This window comes from Ictalurus furcatus, chromosome 23, assembly GCF_023375685.1.
Source record: "Ictalurus furcatus strain D&B chromosome 23, Billie_1.0, whole genome shotgun sequence".
Lineage (NCBI taxonomy): Eukaryota > Metazoa > Chordata > Actinopteri > Siluriformes > Ictaluridae > Ictalurus > Ictalurus furcatus.
In genome coordinates this window covers 11378148-11400663 of record NC_071277.1, presented here as the reverse complement: position 1 = coordinate 11400663, position 22516 = coordinate 11378148, and the positions used below count along the sequence as shown (strand labels likewise).

At 37.6% G+C, this 22516-nt stretch overlaps 1 protein-coding gene across 1 annotated transcript; it reads left to right on the top strand.

Moving 5' to 3' along the window:
* The first annotated feature begins 886 nt into the window (after positions 1–886).
* LOC128599645 (uncharacterized) lies at positions 887–18568 on the top strand. The gene is made up of 5 exons (XM_053611457.1): positions 887–944; positions 6052–6125; positions 7305–7422; positions 13355–13594; positions 18036–18568. The coding sequence occupies exons 1-5, from the start codon at positions 918–920 to the stop codon at positions 18351–18353; spliced, it is 777 nt and encodes a 258-aa protein (XP_053467432.1). The 5' UTR covers positions 887–917; the 3' UTR covers positions 18354–18568.
* The last annotated feature ends 3948 nt before the right edge of the window (positions 18569–22516 follow it).

The window sequence follows — 22516 nt, the reverse complement described above, 5'->3', positions numbered from 1 at the left end:
AAGCAAAATGATGATAATACAATTTTAAGCTTGAAATTGGTACATACGTCTAGAAATAGGCTCAATTGTCTTATTATTTGTTGTAGCATAATCTAAAATATTATGACATTGTTATATAGCAATTGTAAGACAATTAAATAATATTTTATTAAAGCATAACCATAAATAAAGTATACATAAAGTAAGATATCTTCACTGCTTAGAATTTTTTTTTTCACTGTTACTAGCAGGAGGATGTGTGGAAGCTAAACGATTTCTGCAGCCAAAAGATTACTTTACATTAGGTTTTTGTCTATATTCAGTCTTGGCAGCTAAGCAAAGTTCCTTTATCCTTCATAAGCACAAGTGTGTAGTATATAAAATATAGTTAATTGTAGAAATCCTCCTCAATAAAATACCATAAAGATGGTTCTTGACTCATCTTTTGTCTCTGTGATAGTGTTAATGAAGTTTTTACTTGACTAAAATCAACAGTGCCATTCTTGAAGCAGGGCACACATCCTATTATATGTATATATATATATATATATATATATATATATATATATATATATATATATATATATATATAACCCTTTATGCATCCTAAATTGCATAGCTAGTTGCTTCCTTTTTTAGGGATTTTAGAGCACCACTTTCTACCAGTTCAATAAAGGCATGTTGCTGTCACTCAGCCACTATAGTAACATTGAAAAAGGGTGCATATTTAAATGCCATCCCTTGAAATGCATCAGATGAATTCTGCTGCATGTTTTATGTCTGTAGGCCAGCGGCTCACAAAAAATCAGCTGAAGATTATCACTGTGATAAATCCAAATCTTATATGCTGTGTGGCAGAACCTCAGTGAATGCATGCTTTTCTTTGACAGGATGGATGTATGGCAGAGGAGAAGGAGTGGGTGAGAAAACAGAGAGTGATGGCTGTCTTAAGGGGGAATACAAAGGTACTGTTGTGAGTTAAAAAAATGGAGAGACAATGGTTGTGCTAAATATATATATATATATATATATTCAGCAAAAAAAGAACACCCAAAAAAAGAAGAAGACTGTATTTTAAAGATAATTATGTAAAATCCAAATAAGCTTAAAGATCTTTATTGAACAGGGTTTAAACAATGTTTTTCATAAACCATGCTTAAACCATTGCACATGCACCTGTGGATCAGTCCTTAAGACATAAACAGTTTACAGGCGGTAGGCAATTAAGGTCACAGTTACAATAACTTAGGACACTAAAGAGGTCTTTCTACTGACTCTGAAAAACAGTAGAAGAAAGATGCCTAGGGTGCCTGCTCTCCTGCATGAACATGCCATAGGCCTGCTGCAGGGAGGCATGAGGACTGCAGATGTGGCCAGAGCGAAAAACTGCAAAAATTTCCATAATGTAATATACAGTGAGGGAAAAAAGTATTTGATCCCCTGCTGATTTTGTATGTTTACCCACTGACAAAGAAATGATCAGTCTATAACTTTAATGGTAGATTTATTTGAACAGTGAGAGACAGAATAACAACAAAAAAAATCCAGAAAAACGCTCATCAAAAATGTTATAAATTGATTTGCATTTTAATGAGGGAAATAAGTATTTGACCCCTCTGCAAAACATGACTTAGTACTTGGTTTAAAAACCCTTGTTGGCAATCACAGAGGTCAGACGTTTCTTGTAGTTGGCCACCAGGTTTGCACACATCTCAGGAGGGATTTTGTCCCACTCCTCTTTGCAGATCTTCTCCAAATCATTAAGGTTTTGAGGCTGACGTTTGGCAACTCGAACCTTCAGCTCTCTCCACAGATTTTCTATGGGATTAAGGTCTGGAGACTGCCTAGGTCACTCCAGGACCTTAATGTGCTTCTTCTTGAGCCACTCCTTTGTTGCCTTGGCCATGTGTTTTGGGTCATTGTCATGCTGGAATATCCATCCACGACCCATTTTCAATGCCCTGTCTGAGGGAAGGAGGTTTTCACCCAAGATTTGACAGTACATGGCCCCGTCCATCGTCCCTTTGATGCGGTGAAGTTGTCCTGTCCCCTTAGCAGAAAAAAAACCCCAAAGCATAATGTTTCCACCTCCATGTTTGACGGTGGGGATGGTGTTCCAGGGGTCATAGGCAGCATTCCTCCTCCTCCAAACACGGCGAGTTGAGTTGATGCCAAAGAGCTCCATTTTGGTCTCATCTGACCTCAACGCTTTCACCCAGTTGTCCTCAGAATCATTCAGATGTTCATTGGCAAACTTCAGACGGGCATGTATATGTGCTTTCTTGAGCAGCGGACCTTGCACGCGCTGCAGGATTTCAGTCCTTCACGGCGTAGTGTGTTACCAATTGTTTTCTTGGTGACTATGGTCCCAGCTGCCTTGAGATCATTGACAAGATCCTCCCGTGTAGTTCTGGGCTGATTCCTCACTGTTCTCATGATCAATGCAACTCCACGAGGTGAGATCTTGCATGGAGCCCCAGGCCGAGGGAGATTGACAGTTCTTTTGTGCTTCTTCCATTTGCGAATAATCGCACCAACTGTTGTCCCCTTCTCACCAAGCTGCTTGGCAATGGTCTTGTAGCCCATTCCAGACTTGTGTAGGTCTACAGTCTTGTCCCTGACATCCTTGGAGAGCTCCTTGGTCTTGGCCATGGTGGAGAGTTTGGAATATGACTGATTGATTGCTTCTGTGGACAGGTGTCTTTTATACAGGTAACAAACTGATATTAGGAGCACTCCCTTTAAGAGTGTGCTCCTAATCTCAGCTCGTTACCTGTATAAAAGACACCTGGGAGCCAGAAATCTTTCTGATTGAGAGGGGGTCAAATACTTTTTTCCCTCATTAAAATGCAAATTAATTTATAAAATTTTTGACATGCGTTTTTCTGGATTTTTTTGTTGTTATTCTGTCTCTCACTGTTCAAATACAACTACCATTAAAATTATAGACTGATCATTTCTTTGTCAGTGGGCAAACGTACAAAATCAGCAGGGGAACAAATACTTTTTTCCCTCACTGTACCTAAGACAGTGCTACAGGGAGACAGGAAGGACATCTGATCGTCCTTGCAGTGGCAAACCACATGTAACCATGTGTCCCCCCAGATGTGATCGAGAACTTTCAAATGCCTTGGTGTAAGAGTGGGGTAACATCTCACAGAATATCTGGTGCAGTCCATGAAGATGAGATGCACTGTAATACTTAAAGCAGCTGGTGGCCACACCAGATACTGACTGTTACTTTTGATATTGACCCCCCCTTTGTTCAGGGACTCATTATTCCATTTCTATTCGTCGAATGTCTGTGAAACTTGTTCAGTTTATGTCTCAGTTGTTAATTCACACCGTGTGTATACAGTGGGGGAATTAAGTATTGAACACGTCAACATTTATTTCAGTAAATATATTTCCAATGACGCTATTCACATTAAAATTTCACAGTATTAACTCAAGAAATCAGTATTAACTCAAGAAATCCAAAAATATAAAGAATTCACAACATTAAAGTCCTTAAATAAAGTTATGTGTAATAAAGTGGAATGGCAGAAAACAAGTATTGTACACACTAAGAAAAAGCAGTTCTCCAAGGGAAGGTTAGGCAAGGAACCAGCTGAAATCCATAGTTAATTATACCTCCTATCTGTGCAAATTAATATCAGCTGGGTTAGTAAATTCATGGTCTCTAAAAAGGCTTTTTGTTACCAAGGTGTCATACAAGAAACATCTCATGATGGGTAAAAGCAAAGAGCTCTCCCAAGACCTTCACAACCTTATTGTTGCAAATTATATTGATGGAATCGTATACAGACGTATTTCAAAACTTCTGAATCCTCCAGTAAGCACCACTGGGGCCATTATCCACAAGTGGAAGCAACATCACTCCGTCATCAACCAGCCATGCACAGAAGCTCCTCACAAGATTTCTGACCAGGAAGTCAGAAAATAGTCAGAAGCGTAGCCCAAGAGCCTCGGACCACTTGGAAAGAGCTCCAGAAAAACTTGGAGCCAGCAGGTGCCATTGTCACAGAGAAAACCATAGGCAATGCATTCCACTGCTCACACTCACCTCGCAAGACTCCATTACTAAAGAAAAGGCATGACGAAGCTCGTTTAAAGTTTGCTACAACTCAGTTGGACAAGCCTATGAAATAATGGGAGAGTGTAGTCTGATCAGACGAAAACAAAATTGAACTTTTTGGCTGTCATACTAACACCATGTCTGGAGAAGAAATGGCACTGCACTTCACCCTAAAAATACTATACCAACAGTGAAGTTTGGAGGTGGAAGCATCGTGACAACGATCCAAAGCATACAGCACAGGAAACTCTCAATTTGTTTCAGAGAAAAAAATCCAAGTGTTAGAATGGCCCAGTCAATCACCTGACTTGAATCCAATTGAACAAGATTTAAAGACAATATGTTTAGAAGAATGGGCCAAAATCACACCTGAATACTGTGGCCGATTAATTTCTTCATACACGAAGCATCTTGAATCGGTCATTACAAACAAAGGCATTTCCACTAAATATTAACTAAATTTCAGTTAGCATGTTATTTTTTTTTTTTTCCCCTGTGTCATTCCACATTAGTACACATAACTTTATTTATGGACTTTAATGTTGTAAATTCTTTATATTTACGGATTTCTTGAGTTAATACTGATATCTGGTGAAAATTTCACATTATAAAATTACGCATTCAATACTTATTTACCCCACTGTATATACGCACATATATTTCGGTCCCCTCCAAAAGTATTGGAACAGCAAGGCCAATTGTACTGTTTTCGCTATACATTGAACACATTTAGGTTTGAGATTAAAAGATGAATATGAGACAATAGATCAGCATTTCACTTTTCATTTCCTGATATTTACATCTAGATTTGTTAAACAGATTACAGTTTGGCACAGATTACAGTTAGGGGAGCAAAAGTATAGGAACAGATAGCCTTAAAGTAAATGAAAGTAAATAACACTTAATATTTGGTTGCATATCCCTTGCTTGCAATAATTGCATCAAGCTGGTGACCCACTGACAGCACCAAACTGTTGCATTTTTATTTTATTATGCTTTTCCATGCTTGTACTGTAGCTTCTTTCAGTTGTTGAATATTTCAGGGGTTTCTCCCTTCAGTCTGCTCTTCAGAAGGTGAAATGCTGCACAGTTGGTTAAGGTTTGGTGATTGACTTGGCCAGACTAAAACCTTCCACTTTTTCGCTCTGATAAAGTCCTTTATTCAGTTGGCAGTGTGTTTTGGATCATTGTCTTGCTGTATGTTAAAGTTCTTCTCGATTAATTTGGATGCATTTCTCTGTAAACTGGCAGACAAAATGCTCCTGTTAACATTCATTCTGCTTCTACCATCATGAGTTACATCACCAATAAAGATTATTCCAATCTGGTTTTCCGATTCTTATCGTTGATGAGTGGATTTTATCTTGTGATATGGCCATGGTTTCTGCTCTTGAAGTCTTCTTTGAATGGTGGATTATGATACCTCCAGCCCTGCTCTGTGGAGGTTGTTGTTGATGTCACTGACTGTTGTCAGGTTTTTCTTCACAGCTGTCACAATGTTTCTGTCATCAGCTGTTTGTGTTTTCCTTGGCCGATCCATTCCGTTGTCTTTTTCTCAGTACACCAGTGGTTTATTTATTGTTCAGGACATTCCAAATTATTGTATTGGCTATGCCAAATGTTCGAACATTTTTGATCACTTGACAAAATTGGGGGGTTCAAACAAAAGGTGCAAAGTTGTGTAACACATTTAGATGTAAATATGAGGAAATGAAAGCTGAAATTCTGATCTGTCATCTCATATTCATCTTTTGATCTCAAACCCAAATATCTAGAATGTACATTATAGCGAAAACAATTGAATTGGTATTGCTATTCCAGTACTTTTGGATTGGACTGTATACATACACACTGTATTTCGGATATATACATTTTTTTTTTTCCATTTTTTAAAAAGAGGTTAATATATATTCATTTTTTGTTTTTGTTTTACACATATCCCTTTGTTGCGTGACTGTAAGATTTCTTTGTTTTTAATTACATTGTCCTGAAAGGAATCATATCCCATTAGAGACATGGAACAAGAGGAAGCTGCTCTGCAGGATCGGCTTTATGCAGCTTTCCAGTGGTACGTACATTTCTTTACATGCAAGTTTTCATCTGCTGTTACAAGAAATAATCATTAATCCATGTACAGAACAACATTTACATTTTGTTGACAGTTTTTGTGACGATACGTAATATACTCCATTATATACTTCACAATGCATTGTCTCTTCTGGTGCATTGTGGGTAAGTCGCCAGAGGCTAGAAAAATCTGTTTATGTCACTGGATGCAAAAAGAGCATCAATTTTGTTCCATGCACATCACTCTTTCCCTTTCCCTCTATCCCCCTCACACACTCACACCCTGTGGGCATGAGTGTGTGTTTAAAGTTTTTAAGAATTGTTCAGCCCCATCTACACTGACATAATAAAATCAGGGGAATATGTGCTGCGTCGAGTCGGCTAAGCTGTGGGTGTTAGTTAGAAACTGAATTTGGTAGCTAGCTAGAAACTTGCGTTTTGGTCCTTGACCTTATCCAAGCATCCTTGGCCTTGTAAGTTTATCCTCATGTTATTGGTGGGAAGCGAACAGACAGGAGAGACTCATCATGAATTAGCCCAAAGCTACTTTGCTCAGATTCAACCACAAATTTCCAAATATTCAGCAGAAACGGATGCCAGAAACATTTTTTTTCACATTTTACACAGTTTTGTTTTTGCAATATTTTTGTGTTTTGTCCTAAAATCTCTGCATTGTGATCATTATCTAAATACTGTAGTACTGTTAGTGATGAAACACTATGAAACATTTTCAGTAGACAGCGACAAAAGAAAAATACAAACACTTTCCTGTTCTAGTGATGTTTCTAGTGTGTTTGTTCAATTACATGCTTTACAACTTTTTTTTTCCTTTCCGAGAGACAGGCACTGTGGTATTGCTGTTCTGAGGAATTAAGAGGTTAGGTGAGGAGATGGAACAAAGGAGGATTTTATTGCTTTGGCCCCAATAAGATGGAGAGGCCGAATGGTGGAGAGAAGGAAAAAAGAGGAACAGAAAGAGAGGGAAAAGCGTTAGAAAGTGTTAGGTCTATTGCGGGTTATTAGATTACATTTGGGGCAATGTGAGGGTGGCTGGTAACAGGATTACTGGATGTGTTGTTTTGTCTATAATGTTGAGGTGTGTGTGTGTGTGTGTGTGTGTGCGTGCGTGTGTGTGTGTGTGTGTGTGTATGTGTGCGCGCGCGCGCGTGTGTGTGATCAGTTCAGAGAGACGTTTGCTGAATTCACTGCGTCAGCGTCAGGCTGAAGTCATTGCCAAGTATGGAGAAATCACTGAAATCACTGAACCACTGGGCATCGGATCTGATCTTCCCTGGCAGGTAAACACACACACACGTGTATATATATATATATATATATATATATATATATATATATATATATATATATATATATACATATATATGATCCCATGCTTGGATCTCCTGGCATCAGACATGCATTAAAAATTACTGTGTGTGTGTGTGTGTGTGTGTGTGTGTGTGTGTGTGTGTGTGTGTGTGTGTGTGTTTTAGCTATGTATGAGTATGAGCTCTGATATTGTGAATGCTGAGAATGGATTCTTCAGTGGCATCTGTCCTCACACACTGAAATGATACTGAAATGTTAACTGAAATGTTAGCAGTGTTTTTGTTTCCCTACGTGAGGGTGTCTCTTTGTATCTTCTGTTTCTCTCAGTGGTATGAGGTGTGTAAAGTATTGGAAGTGTTTTTTTGTTTGTTTGTTTGTTTTTAAAGGTGCAGTATAGCAAATTTCAATTTGATACTTTCATGTTGACAACTATGCAATTAACATTTCTTATTTAGCAAAAGTGCTAGTTATTTACCTGGGGTGTAATTTTTATGAAGCCTGCTTTTTAATACATGTAATAACACAGTGGTGTTCAAATTAGAAATTTACTGTTTCTGTTGGTTTTACTATCCTCAGAGAAAAGTCCACATTTCACAATAAGACAGAATGTTGCAGTCTGCTTGTAATTCATAATTCAAATTTGTGATGATTTTGCACACAGGATTCTTTATAATAAATCCAGTACTTTACATGCTTCACTCACTGATTATGAACGTTTTAGTCGATATTGTGACTGTGTGTACTTATGTGTAGTATGTGAAATTGGGTGATTTATTAATGTTTAATATAATTTGTTTGTTACTGTATTATCATGCTACTGTAGTATTCACATATTCCTCGAGGGAAATAGCAACAGTATAGCTAGAACAGTGATTCTTAAAGTGGGGTCCGGGAACTTTGAGGGATCTGTTAAGCATTTATTAGGGGTCCATGATTTTAAATGTAGTTAAAGTGGAAGTCACACCGCCCTTAATCAAGATTATTAAATATATTATTGAGTTATCCTTGTTCTTATGTGACTGGTCATTTGATTTGAATGGGTTTAATCCAAGCATCAAACACAAAAACAAGTCAGCCTGTCACCTTAGATCTAATATCTGAGTGGAAGGTTCCAGGAATAAAAAGCACTATGGTTCCATTAAATAGCCAGAATATTATTGTACAGATTTCAAAACTGAGTTAAATATTTGGATTATGTTCATATAAGTGTGCTGAGGGGGTCAGTGTAATTTATTTTACAGTTAAAATGGTCCCTGACTACCAAGGTTTGAGAACCCCTGAGCTACAGTAGATAAGTGCATTAATACAGACTAACAGAAATGGGTGAATACACCACTAGCCAGAGCAATATCTCCCTGCAGTTCTCACCTGGTTTCCCACTGAAGCTAAGCAGTGTTGAGCCAGTACCTGGGTGGGAGACCCCCTGGTGAAAACTAAGTTTGCTGCTGGAAGTGGTATTAGTGAGGCCAGCAGGGGTGTTCACCCTGTGGTCTGTGTGGGGCCTAATGTGACGGGGACACTGTATTATAAAAACAGCAACTTCTTTCAGATGAGACGTTAAACTGAGGTCCTGACTCTCTAGTCATTAATAATCCTAAATAGTAGTGATATACCCCGGTGTCCTGGTGAAATTACCCCATTGGCCCTTCTCTATCATGGCCCCCTAATAATCCCCATCTCTGAATTGGCTACATCACTCTCTCCTCTCCACTAATAGCTGGTGTGTGGTGGGTGTTCTGGTGCACTATGGCTGCTGTAGCATAATCCAGGTGGATGCTACACATTGGTGGTTGTTGAGGAGATCCCCCCTCCCCCATACTATGTAAAGCACTTTGAGTGTCTAGAAAAGCGCTATATAAAATGTAACTGTAACCAGTTCCCTGGAAGATGATGCCTCTCTGTATTCTATTCTGATAATGTCTTTGATGCATACTGTGCTTGAGCCTTAAACAAAACGGCAATAAACATTGGCTCAGGTCCCCTCTAGTATGGCCCCTATTTTGGTCCACATGCTATTAGCAGTTCTGTATTGTTCTTGGTTTTGTCACTATTTCTACATCCCTCTACACTGCTGATTTGTAAAAAATCTGTCATCACTACAAACTAATTTACTTGACTAATAAAAATTGTTTCTAACAAATTCCTTGGTGGGTGTGTGTACTTTAGCAGGTGGTGGGATTTTGGAATGAATTGTACATTAGTAATGCATTGCACCACCAAGAAATAGTGAGGAGACATATCGTCAGCCTAATCTCCTTATCCTGGCTGTCCTGGCTAATGATTTGTCCACACCTGGGCCTGTAATAACATATGCCGGTATAGAAATGCAAAATGTTACAGTCAGTTTTATATTTGTCTTAAACACAGTGTGATGAGTGTCAGACAATGGGAGGTGTTTTAAAAAAAAATTCAATGTTTTGCCATAGTATTGTTTTGGTGTCATTCATGGTAGTTGTTTACTAGGTATTAATAATAATGTGTTGCTATCCAAGTGAGTATTTAAATAGAATTAAATGACGGATAGAAAAATTATGGAAAGATCAAAATAAAATTTCAGATCATAAGCAAAACAGATTTTTCCCCCCCACACCTTCACAGTGAATTTCACAGGCGTGTGTGTGTGTGTGTGTGTGTGTGTGTGTGTGTGTGTGTGTGTGTGTGCGCGTATGTGTGTGTGTGTGTTTATAGTTTAAGATGCTGCTGTTCTGTCATGGTGCAAGCTTAGAGTTGTAATGATTTCTGTCTCAGGCAGCTATGGTGAGAGAGAGAGAGAGAGAGAGAGAGAGAGAGAGAGAGAGAGAGAGAGAGAGAGACAGGGAGAGAGAGAGAGAGAGAGAGATCCGGATTTGAGGAAGGCTGTAAATGGTGCGAGATTGTGGTATAATTCCTCACACTGGCATCTCTGCCCCCAAGTCACCATTCCATTATCTCCCAAATTGCTGTGTTTCAGAGAGATAAAGATTTTTTATGGCTTGCTGACTTGAAACAACCAGTGCAGCCTGAAAAGCAATGGCTAACCTGCCATGCATAGTAATTTCATTGGTAAACGACAAAATCTTTGTTTGTATGACATTTCCAAAATTACTGCAGCAGATGAATCTCAAATATAAAATGTCACATTTGGCATGCAAAACTATGAAAATATATTTTTGTGCAAAATTCATGGAGGCATTTAATTTAGAATTTGTTTAATAACTAAGCTCTGCCTGCATCAGTAATCCTGCCTTCGGGTTCCAAAAAGATTGTCATATTTATTCACCCCCTCCCCCCACATATGGAGCCAAAAATTCTAAGGGTACATGTTCATTGTTAATTAAGATTTACTAATTAAAATGAAAATAATTAACAAGAAAGCCTAATCTTAGAATATTAGTCTATACTTAGAGAGAAAAGAAGTTTTTGTGTATGTTTAAAGTGTGTTTTTGTTATCTGTCAGTGTGTATGCCTGAAAAGAGGCTTCACCGAAAGATGGCCTATGTGCCAAGATAGAGAGAAAGCGATGGATGGAGTAAAAAGAAAAGGAGAATGCAGAGGATCCTGATGCTTTGATCTCATCTGGAAGAGCTGTGTTATGGCACTTTAGGAAAACCCTGTCAACTTACAGATTCAACACTGTCTCGCTTCACCATTTAACGCCCGGGAAAATTCCCTTACTTCACATGTGTGTGTATGCGGATGTATATGAAGACCACAATGAAAAAACGATCAGAGTCACGAAACTGTATTTTTGGAGTTGTGCATCCATGGCTGTTGATTGAGCATTGAAGAATGATCTCATAAATGTACTTGGATGTTAGAAAGATCAGGGTCACAGAATTTTCCATTTAAAATAAAGCCATGCTATGGAAAAATGATCAGAGTCCATAGCTTACTGTGAGAAAATGATCACAGTCCAGTCACATGACCGAAATCAGCCAATAGGCTTTGAGCTGTGTGAATTTCATTGTTAACTTACTGTCAAATTTCTTCAACATATATCATTAGTAATTGCTCTCAGCAAACTTCAGTACTAGATCAAACAACATGGATGAGTATCCTCAACAGACTTATAAACCAAAATACAACGACATTCAGTGTATAAAAAAATTTTGTGGACCACTCAGTCAAGCTTTTTTGATGAACTCCCTATAAACGACAGAATTGTGGATAATATTCAAGTTGAGATTGATGTATAGTGTATATTCTGTGAGTTTTCAGTATTTAAGTGATGTTGATGATGCTCAGTTGAATAAATTAGTATAAGTTCATCACTGTATTACTGTGAATACCCACGAAAGAAAGATCAGAGTCCACGCAAGCATTTTTTTATGCCTCAATTAACACAATGTAAACAATAATGGCTTATAACTTTTGGTGTATTCATAAAGACTATGAATGGGTCTAGTGAACACATGAAGATTTTCTCTGTTCTCAACTATTATGACATAAGAAGGTTCTGAACTTTTAAATTCAAATTCTGGAATTTAAGCACAATGTGACTCTGATCATTTTATCATTGGTGCCTTCATATGTGTGTGTGCACATGTCCATTATTTCCTCTTTTAACACAGCACACAACACAGTTCTTTATCATTAATTCACTTAATTTGTTTATTACTTTTCTTTGCTGAATTGATGCAGACTTTTAAATGTAGAAGATGTATCTCAGATTATACCGTGTAATTATTACAACAAAACTCTCTAAAGTTGTGAATTGCTGTTCCTGCATAGTGGTTCACACACTGTCATTTTGTCTCTCATCATGAGTTTTAACTCTTATAGAGTGTCACATTTAAAAAGGCAGAACACAAATGATTCCCAGCATGACTGTTTATGCTTCACCTGTCTTTGTAACAAACATTTGAAATGATAAAAGTCATACATAGTACAGCTATGTTTACAGATTAGTAAGAATGTAAATAAATAAGTGTTACATTACTAATAATTGAGATGACACAATATATTGGGTATTTACAGATACTGTATATTGTTTGGAAGAGTATTGTTATAAAGGCCTGCGTCAAGGGGACATCCAATGGTTAGTAGTGATGGGAGGGTTAAACTAAAATGACCAATTAACTGTAGATGATGTTTTCATTATTTGGATGTCAGTAATGTTCATAAGAGCACTGCGAACCTGAGATTGTAGCACAGATTATAGCCCAGTCAGCAATTCTCAAACTCCACTGGAATCTTGGATTATTTAATTAATTGTCATTAATTTTGCAGATTTTTATCAGCTACTAAACAAAATAGTCAACGCCTCTTTTCTCCCTAACTGGTACTGAAAGCTCTAAATAATACTCACATGATAAAAATTCCACCAGACTAAAAATTATGCTGAGTGTGTGTGTGTGTGTGTGTGTGTGTGTGTGTGTGTGTGTGTAAGTGTGTGCGCACACATGCAAAAGACAGAAGAAGGGATTCCAAGTCTGATTGTTGTCTGCGTGAAACACCAGTCATTCTCCTGAATCCAGACGAGACGGGTGCGCCAGGTCAGCGCAGTTCTGGCTTTCGGACAGCAATCGCCCACCATTTTGTGTATTTGTGTTTTCCCTCCCACATCTACTCCAGAGAGGCCTACACCCCTCCCTCAAAGACACTTATATTTAACTGCCGCCCACCAAAAGTAATCCCTCACTATCAGTGTACCTCTTTTTCCCCTCTGCCTTCCAAATATTGCTTACTGACTGCATCCTCAGAATAGCAGTACTGTGATGTTGCTGGAAGTGGAGTGGATTTATCTTTTTAGTACTAAATAATCCGGTTATATTAATCATAGCACTGTATTCTCAAGGGCCATGAGAAAGTGGAGTGTATGTAAGATGAGAAGAAATCAATCTTTCATGTGGTTTCCCGCCGCTACAATAGACTCTTTCTCATTTCTTCCACATCTGTCTTTCTTTTTCTGTGTTTCCGTAGGTGGAGTGGACACGAACCCCACAGCCAATGGAGGTGTGTGTGGTGTGTTTACGGACAGTGAGGGAGAAGCTCAGTAGGGGGCTGTACAGCGTGCGTGTGTCCCTGCACAGTGGGTTGGGTGGCCCTGCACTGCGCTGGTCCGGCCTGAAGGAGCAGCAGTGGACAGGAGTCACAGAGCCTGTGGAACATCACGGCCAAATCTGCGATATAGAGCTACTCATTAACCAGAACCTCCCTGTGGTGAGAAAACACACAGACTAGAGTCAGTAACACACAATAAAAGTAAAAACTAGGGATGCACCGAATGTTCGGCAACTGAAATTATTCGGTCAAAAATAGCAAAAAAAGCATTTTCGGTGTTCGGCTGAATAAGTGAAAATGCCGAATAAATTTGACCGAACAATGACATGTTTGATGACGTGACCAAATAGCCTAGCAACCAGACTGAGACGCGCGAATGTCATGACCTCGATGAGGGGGCGCGCGTGCATGAGCTTCGTGCTCTTCGGATGTTTACTTTTTTGTTTCTGTTCCGGAGTATTCTGTCACATCGCGAGACGTAAGGGAGTAGAGTACAGAAGCAGGTAAAGACGTATTTATTTAAGGGCAGGCAGACAAATCCAAATCGTAATCCAAAAAACATAGTCAAGACAGGCAAAGGGTCGGGCGATCGGCAAACAGGCATAAACAGGGCAAAGCAGGAATCAAAGTCACAGTCACAGAAAACAGGGTCAAAACACAAAACAAGAAACATGAACTAGTACTATGGACTGGGAGCAGAAAAACCAGCGGGGACTAAATTAATTAATCTATAGTTTAAACTAACTAAATCCATCAAGGACCATAATATTAACAACGTATCTAACTATACTATATCTACTATAATACTCCACGAGGTGTACAGGGACGCGAGTGGTATATATCCCCAATATAATCAGCCGTATAGAAGTGAATAGAACCATTTTTTGCACTCTTGTCAATGCACTTTTTAATGCAATTTTTTTGTTGTAGGCTACAGAGTGTTCCATTCTTTCAGCAGTCAGTTATAGGCCTAACATCAGCTGTTCAAGGGGGGCTCAAAGATGACCATATCAAAATGTTTTGATTTTACTCATTTAAAGTTATATTGTGCCTTGTTGGTAGCCTATGTCTGGTGGAATGAAAAAAAAAAGTTCAGTGTTAAATAAATATTTTGAAATTGTAGTTTTTGTAATTAATGTTTTTCTTTGAAAAGCAAGACAAAATAGTAAAAAGCACATTTTGACTATTTAATTTATGCAATGGTGAAAAAAATGGCAAAATAAATGGAAAAAACGCAAAAAATTTTTTTTTTTTTCGAAGGCCGGTTTCGGCCTTCGGCTTTCGGCCAAGTTTTTCATTATATTCGGTTTCGGCTTCGGCCAAGAATTTTCATTTCGGTGCATCCCTAGTAAAAACAGTTTCAGTTAACACTTATTGTTCATGAACACATTATTTAAAACTGAGATAATTCTGTGTTTAACTGCTTCAAAAATTAAATATATTCTGTTTATACATTCAGTCCATTCATTGGTAACAAATGCTCTTAATAACAGTGTTAATTGTTGTCTAATTGAGTATCAATAAATTTCAGTAAAAACACAAAACTTTTCAGGACATACTATAATTAATGACATATTATTTAATCTTGTTTGAACATTATAATTCGTCAAAATTAACATTAAGATAATTAAGGGAATTTTAAACAATCTGTTCTCAGTCATCTAACTTTTGGATCCTACTGTTTAATCAAAAAATGTATCAGATGCAGAGGAGGATACTTGGTCAGAGAAACTTGTATCATCTCAGTCAGTTATAATATGTTTAAAAAAATTTGGAGTTGAGATATTACTCCTCTATGACGATTAGCAATAGGCTTTTGTTTTGGGTGGCCTGAACTCTGGCCATTTGATGGCAATCAAAGCCTGCTTGTCTGAACACTTAAACATCCATTGATACCCCCACAGCAGCTCTGTGTTATCTTCCAAAGCCTGTTAAATTTGTTCTGGATCGTGAAGCTATATATTTAATGTGTTCATTTCCATGCGTAGAGATGTCTGAAGAAGGGAGTAAGTTCAGGAAGAACTGTAGACAAATTTAGAGAGCAGCAGACAAAAAGAGAGAGATGATCTTCCAGGATATAGATGTGATGAAAAGCACAAAACACATTCCGTATGTGAAAATAACAGATGGGGTGATGATAAGGATGGAGAATTCCAGCAGAAGATCTTAAAAACAAAGCAAAGCAAAATAAAACCTAATTCTTCCTTTTGTGGATTTTCTTCTATACTCTTGTCAGTACTAAATCTTACACCAACCAACATTTGAATATTTTAAGGGCAGAACATTTTATTATGTTGGAGAGAGACCTTATTATACCTTATTATAGACCTTATATCGCCTATTGTAAGACTATTATAAACTCAAATTATTTCAAAATGCAACAAAAGAATAATACTAGAATTATATTTTGTACAATTAAAATGGTCTATCTACACAGGAATGCTAAGACATAGCCTTGGACCAGCCCTGCTGCTCTTACAGCAGCTTTTGATCACGGCTTTACTTCAAGATACAGAAACAAATACATTCCAATCTGTAATAAACAATAAATCCTGATAAGCCACAAAAAATCCTTTAAAAACTTTTACAAAAACAATACATTTATGATCAGATTTCCTGCTCTTTTATGGTCACTTACAGGAAACACAAAGTCTGTAACACAATGATCTCTCTCTCTCTCTCTCTCTCTCTCTCTCTCTCTCTCTCTCTCTCTCTCTGTTTGGTAAAGCTGATCAGATTTGCCTGTGTTTGGCTGAAATGCCCATGTTGACAGTCCCTTTTTGAGATATCAGTAGTAGAAGGTATAATTGCCTGCTTCTCTTTTTTTTTTTTTTTAGCATTCTTATTAAGGTCTTTACTAAAATTGGTATTCAAAGGTACAGACAAGACTGAGCATGATGAGCAAATATTGGGCATGTTTGTTCTTTGGTTTTACAGGCCTTTGCCATTTCCACAGAATGTCCATGGTGTCCTCAAACTCCCAAATTCCTCAGCCTACAATTCCCGTGATCCTCAGCCCTTCAGATTAACATCGGTCACAAAACCAAACAAAGGACTCACCTGTCCACTACCACCCAAACTATAAATAACCCAGACAAACAGATTGTGACAATTTCAAGCATTTGTTTTCTACCCATTTGCCTCTGTGTTTTGACTTTTCCATGATTATCATTATTCCATTAGCCTTGATTAGTTTATTCCACTTTGCCGATTGCCCGGCCTTTAATATGACCCTTGTTTTGAGTATTGCTTGGCCATTTTTTTTTTTATTTGCCTAAATTGCTACCTACACCTGCAGCTGTCTCTCCACCACCATGGATCCTCACCTTACTGGGGGAAAAAAAAGAAATTTATATTAAAAAAAAAAAAAAAAAAAGACAGCAGTTGAATGTATCAGGTTAGGGCTTAGTTTTTTGGCCCCCATCCATCCTTTTACTTCATCCCACTTATTTAAAAACACAGGGATTTTGAATGAAAATGGATTATTTTTATTGGTTTAAAAGCAGATCTGTCTAAAGCAGAGGCAAATTTCTTGTTCCACCTTATTCTATTTTTTTTTCTCTCCCTTCCTCTCCCTTTCCCTTTATTTTGCTTGATATTTATAGTATATGAAATCTGTTTGTTTCTCAATATGTAAAACGCAGGAGATTATTAAACAAATTCCAGGCTTGAGTCAGATAATCATCATTTCTCAGGTGTGATGGAGATGCAGTGTGGAGAAAGAGCATGATGGATGGGATAAAACAAGTCTCCTCCATTTCCCATTTCAAATAATAGTAGGGTAAAATATTCCCCGGCATGATTGATCAAGTGCTCAGCTTGTGTCTGTCACTCCATTTTTAATACTGTGATTCAGGTCTGTCTCTCACATTTGCAGTAAATAGGAATCCATGTTTGTTAAATGTATGAAGCCCAGCATGGCTGTCAACTAATGTGTATTTTAAACAGGGTACAATAAATCATGGTTAAATCCTTTTAAATTTCCTTTTAAACATGTATTCTGGCATGTGTGCATTTACTACACATGGCCTGAGAACATTATGATTATGTGGAATAAATTCTTGTGATCTCCAAACATTGGCTTCTCTCCCTAGCACAGAAAACAGGACAAAATAAAACTGTTCAATTGCGCTAACCTTCTATTTCCAATGCTAAATATGGCCACAATTACATGCAGATATGGTTTGATATGTTGTTGTCACATTTTGGAAACAGTTACAGTTAACATTAACATTATTATAATAATCTTTCAGTTCAATTCAGTTTTTTATTTGAACAGTGATTTCTAGTAAATGATAAAAGTTTTTTTTTTTTTTTTTTCATATTGTGCCATCTCAGTTTGTTTCCAAGCCCCTGTCACAATTTGTGGCAGTATTTTGCATTAATAATATCAAGCTGAACAGGTTGGTGCCGTGGACAAAATGTTTTGGGGCAAATATTTCATTTCGTGTCAAAAATTCACTTGAATACTATAAATATTTGTATATGACACAGAATATTTTAATTTAGAATAGCTTCCTTTAAGATTTCTGGGTTGAGGTTTGCTCTGTGTCTCTTGTAACACATGATACAAATTGCTGTTTCTGTCTGTCTGTCTCAGGTCTTGCCTGCATCATGTGACCTCTTGCCCTCCACTGTGCTGATGTTCAGGCTTCTGAGCATGCCCAGTAAGCAATGTGCTGTGAGGGCAGTGATGGCCTGGGGGGTATTCCCCGTCTGTGACTGCTCTCTAACCCTTATCCAAGGTAGATTTCGCACTCCGCTGCTTCGGGGTTGTCCCAACTCAGCGATAGACCAGTTCAGTAAAATAGAGCGGCTGCTCTCTGCTGACCTGGACAACTGGCTCTGCAACCTTTACTTCCAGGTACTAATTCTGAATTGCACTGAACAGAAGCTGAGACCTGGGCAATATATCTGACATAGTCATTATCAGAATAACTAGATACTAGGGTATTATTTTCCACCATATGGGAATATTCTTCTTGCCAGTTAAATCAGACTATTAAATCATTTTAGGATTTATTAACACTCTTTTGTCAGCCAAGTTTAATTAGGTTTATATTTTACATTATTTTACATTTACATTATTGAATTAATACATTAATCTAAGTCTAAGATATATGTCTATATGCTTCTTTTACCTAGTCCCTGCTTAGGTGAGTCATATAATGTTCAATGTTCTGAATGGTTTAGCTGCAGCATATCTTGCTGATCTCCTTAAGCAGTATAACCATGTTTAAGAGAACATTAGGAAAACAAACAAACAAAAAAACTTTTCTTTTTTTTTTTAAATGCATGTATCATTTGTTTTACAACCCCAGTTCCGAAAAAGTTGGGACAGTATGGAAAATGCTAATAAAAACAAAGAGGAGTAATTTGTAAATGTACTTTGACTTATAAAAAAACGTATAGGGACAGGGTATTTGATGTTTTACCTAATCAACATGCACTTTTTGCAGGTAAACATTTATTTTGAAATTGATGCATGCAACATGTTCCAAAAAAAGTTGGGACAGGGGCAATTTAGGACTAATAGTGATGTAACAAGTTGGAATAAGGTGCTGATGTGAAACAGTTGAGGCAATTGTCTAATCATAGTATATGAGGAGCCTCCAAAAAAAGGCCTAGTCCTTCAAGAGCAAGGATGGGTTGAGGCTCGCCAATCTGCCAACAGGTACATCAGCAAATAAGCCAACACTTTGAAAACAACATTCCCCAAAGACAATTTGGTAGGATTTTGGCCATTTCACCTTCTACAGTGCACAACATTATTAAAAGATTCAAGGAATCTGGTCAAATCTTGTTGCGTAAAGGGCAAAGCCGAAAACCACTTCTGAATGCACATGATCTCTGATCCCTCAGACATCACTGTCTTAAAAAGTGTTATGGGTCTGTAATGGATATACTGACATGGGCTCGGGAATACTTTGGTAAACATTTTTCAATCAACACCATTCGCCGCTGCATACACAGATGCAGGTTAAGGCTTTACTATGCAAGGCAGAAGCCATACATCAACATTGTCCAGAAGCACCGCTGACTTCGCTGGGCTCGGTCTCATCTGAGATGGACAGTAGCACAGTGGAATCGTGTTTTGTGGTCAGACGAGTCAATATTTCAAATAGTTTTTGGACAAATCTGTCATCATGTTCTCCGGGGGAAAGAGGAAAAGGACCATCCAAGCTGTTATCAGCATCAAGTCCAAAAGTCAGAGTCTGTCACGGTATGGAGGCGTGTCAGTGCCCATGGCATAGGTAACTTGCACATCTGTGAGGGCATCATTAATGCAGAAAGATATGTACACATTTTGGAGCACCATATGCTGACATCGAGAGCAGGACAACACCAAACACGTTCTGCCCAAATTACAAGTGCATGGTTGCATAAGCAGAGAGTGCTGGTGCTAGCATGGCCTGCCTGCAGTCCTGATCTGTCTCTGATTGAGAATGTGTGGCACATTATGAAGCGCAAAATAAGGCAACGAAGGTCCTGTACAGTTGCACAGGTGAAGAAATGCGTAATGGATGAATGGGGGAAAATTATGCTTGATAAACTTAACTGGTGTCTTCAGTGTTCAAACACTTAATAAGTGTTATTATAAGAAAAGGTGATGTTACACAGTGGTAAACAGTTGGCTGTCCCAACTTTTTGGAAGGTGTTGCAGTAATCAGATTTTAAATGAGTGTATATTTTAAAAAATAAATTAGAAATAAATAATTCACGAAGTAAAACATCAAATAATGTGTTAATAATGTGTTTTCAATACAGTACAGGGTGAATTGAATTTTCAAATGACTCTTTTTGTTTCTTTTTTTTTTTTTTTGCATTTTCCATAGTCTCAACTTTTTCAGAATTGGGGTTGTATTTCTCATATATTCATAGTTAATTCATTGGTGAGTGTAGACTTATATGAATATGCTTTATTATAAATACTTTGACCTTTTTAAAATGTTTTTATGAAAAGCACTTTGAGATAGGGCTGCACAAATATTGAGATCATGATTATTTATCACGATTATTCATTGATTTTAGGGACAACATTTTTATTGCACTTTCACATTTAAATAAACAGACCACTGATTTCACCTCCATGTTGTGCTACATTCCTGCTAATGTACAAATCTTTGCATCAAATTAGACTGGTCCTTAAAGTGTATCATCTCGTAGAAACAAAATATAAATAAAATTGTACACAAAATATAGGATAAGTAAAAATAAAAATGCCATCAACCAAATTAAAATATGCAATCAAATGAAAACAATTCATGCCTATGAATTGGCAATAACAGTGTTTACAGGGGGAGAGACACAGTCAAATCACCCAATAGAGTGGCGCAGGGATGACGTCATTTTGTACGAAACCCGGAAGTTAGCATCACACTGGTTCCCTCAACAAAAACCCAATAGAATTTTCCCATAGGCTTTTGGATTATCGCAAAAAATAAGCTCTGTGATCAATAAAAGTTTACAATACTAACACGTTTTGTCCATCAAGATAATTTTCACAAATGAACGTAACTTTTATGAAGTTTGAAGCCTAAATACAATTGCCAGAAATAAACAGCTAACCATATGCTATAAACGAACTACACCATGGTCGCTCGACTTGAACATCACCATCACAGAGCTTTACTGGATTTACTCTGTGGATGAATCTTCATCCACCTTTTTTTTGGGAATTGTGCACAGCGTACCTGAACCCGTTTATCTGCAAAGTTTTTTCCTGTTCAGCGTGATAACGTTTAATGTCCCCGACAATTTCTGTAGTCCCATTTAGCAACTTGTTAGTGTCATGATTTGAACTCGCACAAAGGGCTAGAGCTTGCAGCATGCTCTTTTAGTGACAGTGACTTTGTTTACTTTCTACATGTGCATTTGTTATGATTTCTGTCTTGTTTCCACCCCTGTATTGTCATTGGTTGTTCCATTATATGTCATCATTAGTCTCAGCTGTTTTGTGTTCACCCTTAATAACGTTTGTCATTTAAACCCCTTCTGTCTCAGTGTCTGATGTGAAGTATTGCGTGAGTTTTCCTAGTACAAAGCCTTGTTCATAGATCCTGTTCTCGACCTCATTGTTTGATTCTTGTTTAGCCTTGTTTATGCCCGTTTGCAGATCGCCTGAACTTTTGCTTGTTTTTGATCACGCTATTGTCTCATGTTTTGTATTTGTCTGCCTCTCTTCAATAAAGCTCTTATCTGCACTTGCATCTGTCCTAAACCTTCATTATGTGATGGTTAGCAACCACCTTTTTCAATACACGTAAAAGCGTTAAAAAAATCATGAGTGGGGTTTTACTGGCGTATTTCATGTCCTAGAATAAAACGTGAAAATATTTTGAGCTTGTGTTCACCACTGATCTTATTTCAGGCTTTTAACCAAAATTCCATTCAAAAAACCCATTGACTTTGGGATGGAACCAGAAGAACTAAAATGCTAACTCATTTCTGTGTTTTGGCATATAAAATGACATCATCCCTGCACCGCTCTATGGTGACTGGTTGTAAGTTTAGGAAGCGCATGATTTGATATGCAGCGGGGTTTTCTATGAGCGGAGGACAAACTTTACATGTAAATATCGCAGTCGATCATGTTCATGTAATCGTGGGCAGTCAAAATTGTAATCGCGATTGATATTCGATTAATTGTGCAGCCCTACTTTGAGAGACTCAACTCAAATGAAAAGTGATAAATAAATGAAGATTATTATTGTATACATACTGTATGTGTGCATTGAACATTCCATCCACTTCTAATGTAAAATACAGTTGGTATTATTGAATGTCCTTAAAATATTTTTATTTTACATCTGTGACAGTTTATAATAGCCAAGTATAACTAGTAAGTGCTTATAGTTTGATGAATGGAGATCATGCGAATTTGAAGGAGCCTTAAGAGGAAATAGAAAATTAGAGCCAGTTGTAAACAAAACACACCTTTACTAAACCTATCTGGACATAGTTGAGGAAACATAGTGATCTGGTTACACAACATCTTATTTTAATTATGAAACGGGGCAGTGGCTTCTCTCACAGAAGGCCTGAATCTGCTTATCCTGTAGCTACACACCACTACTAAAT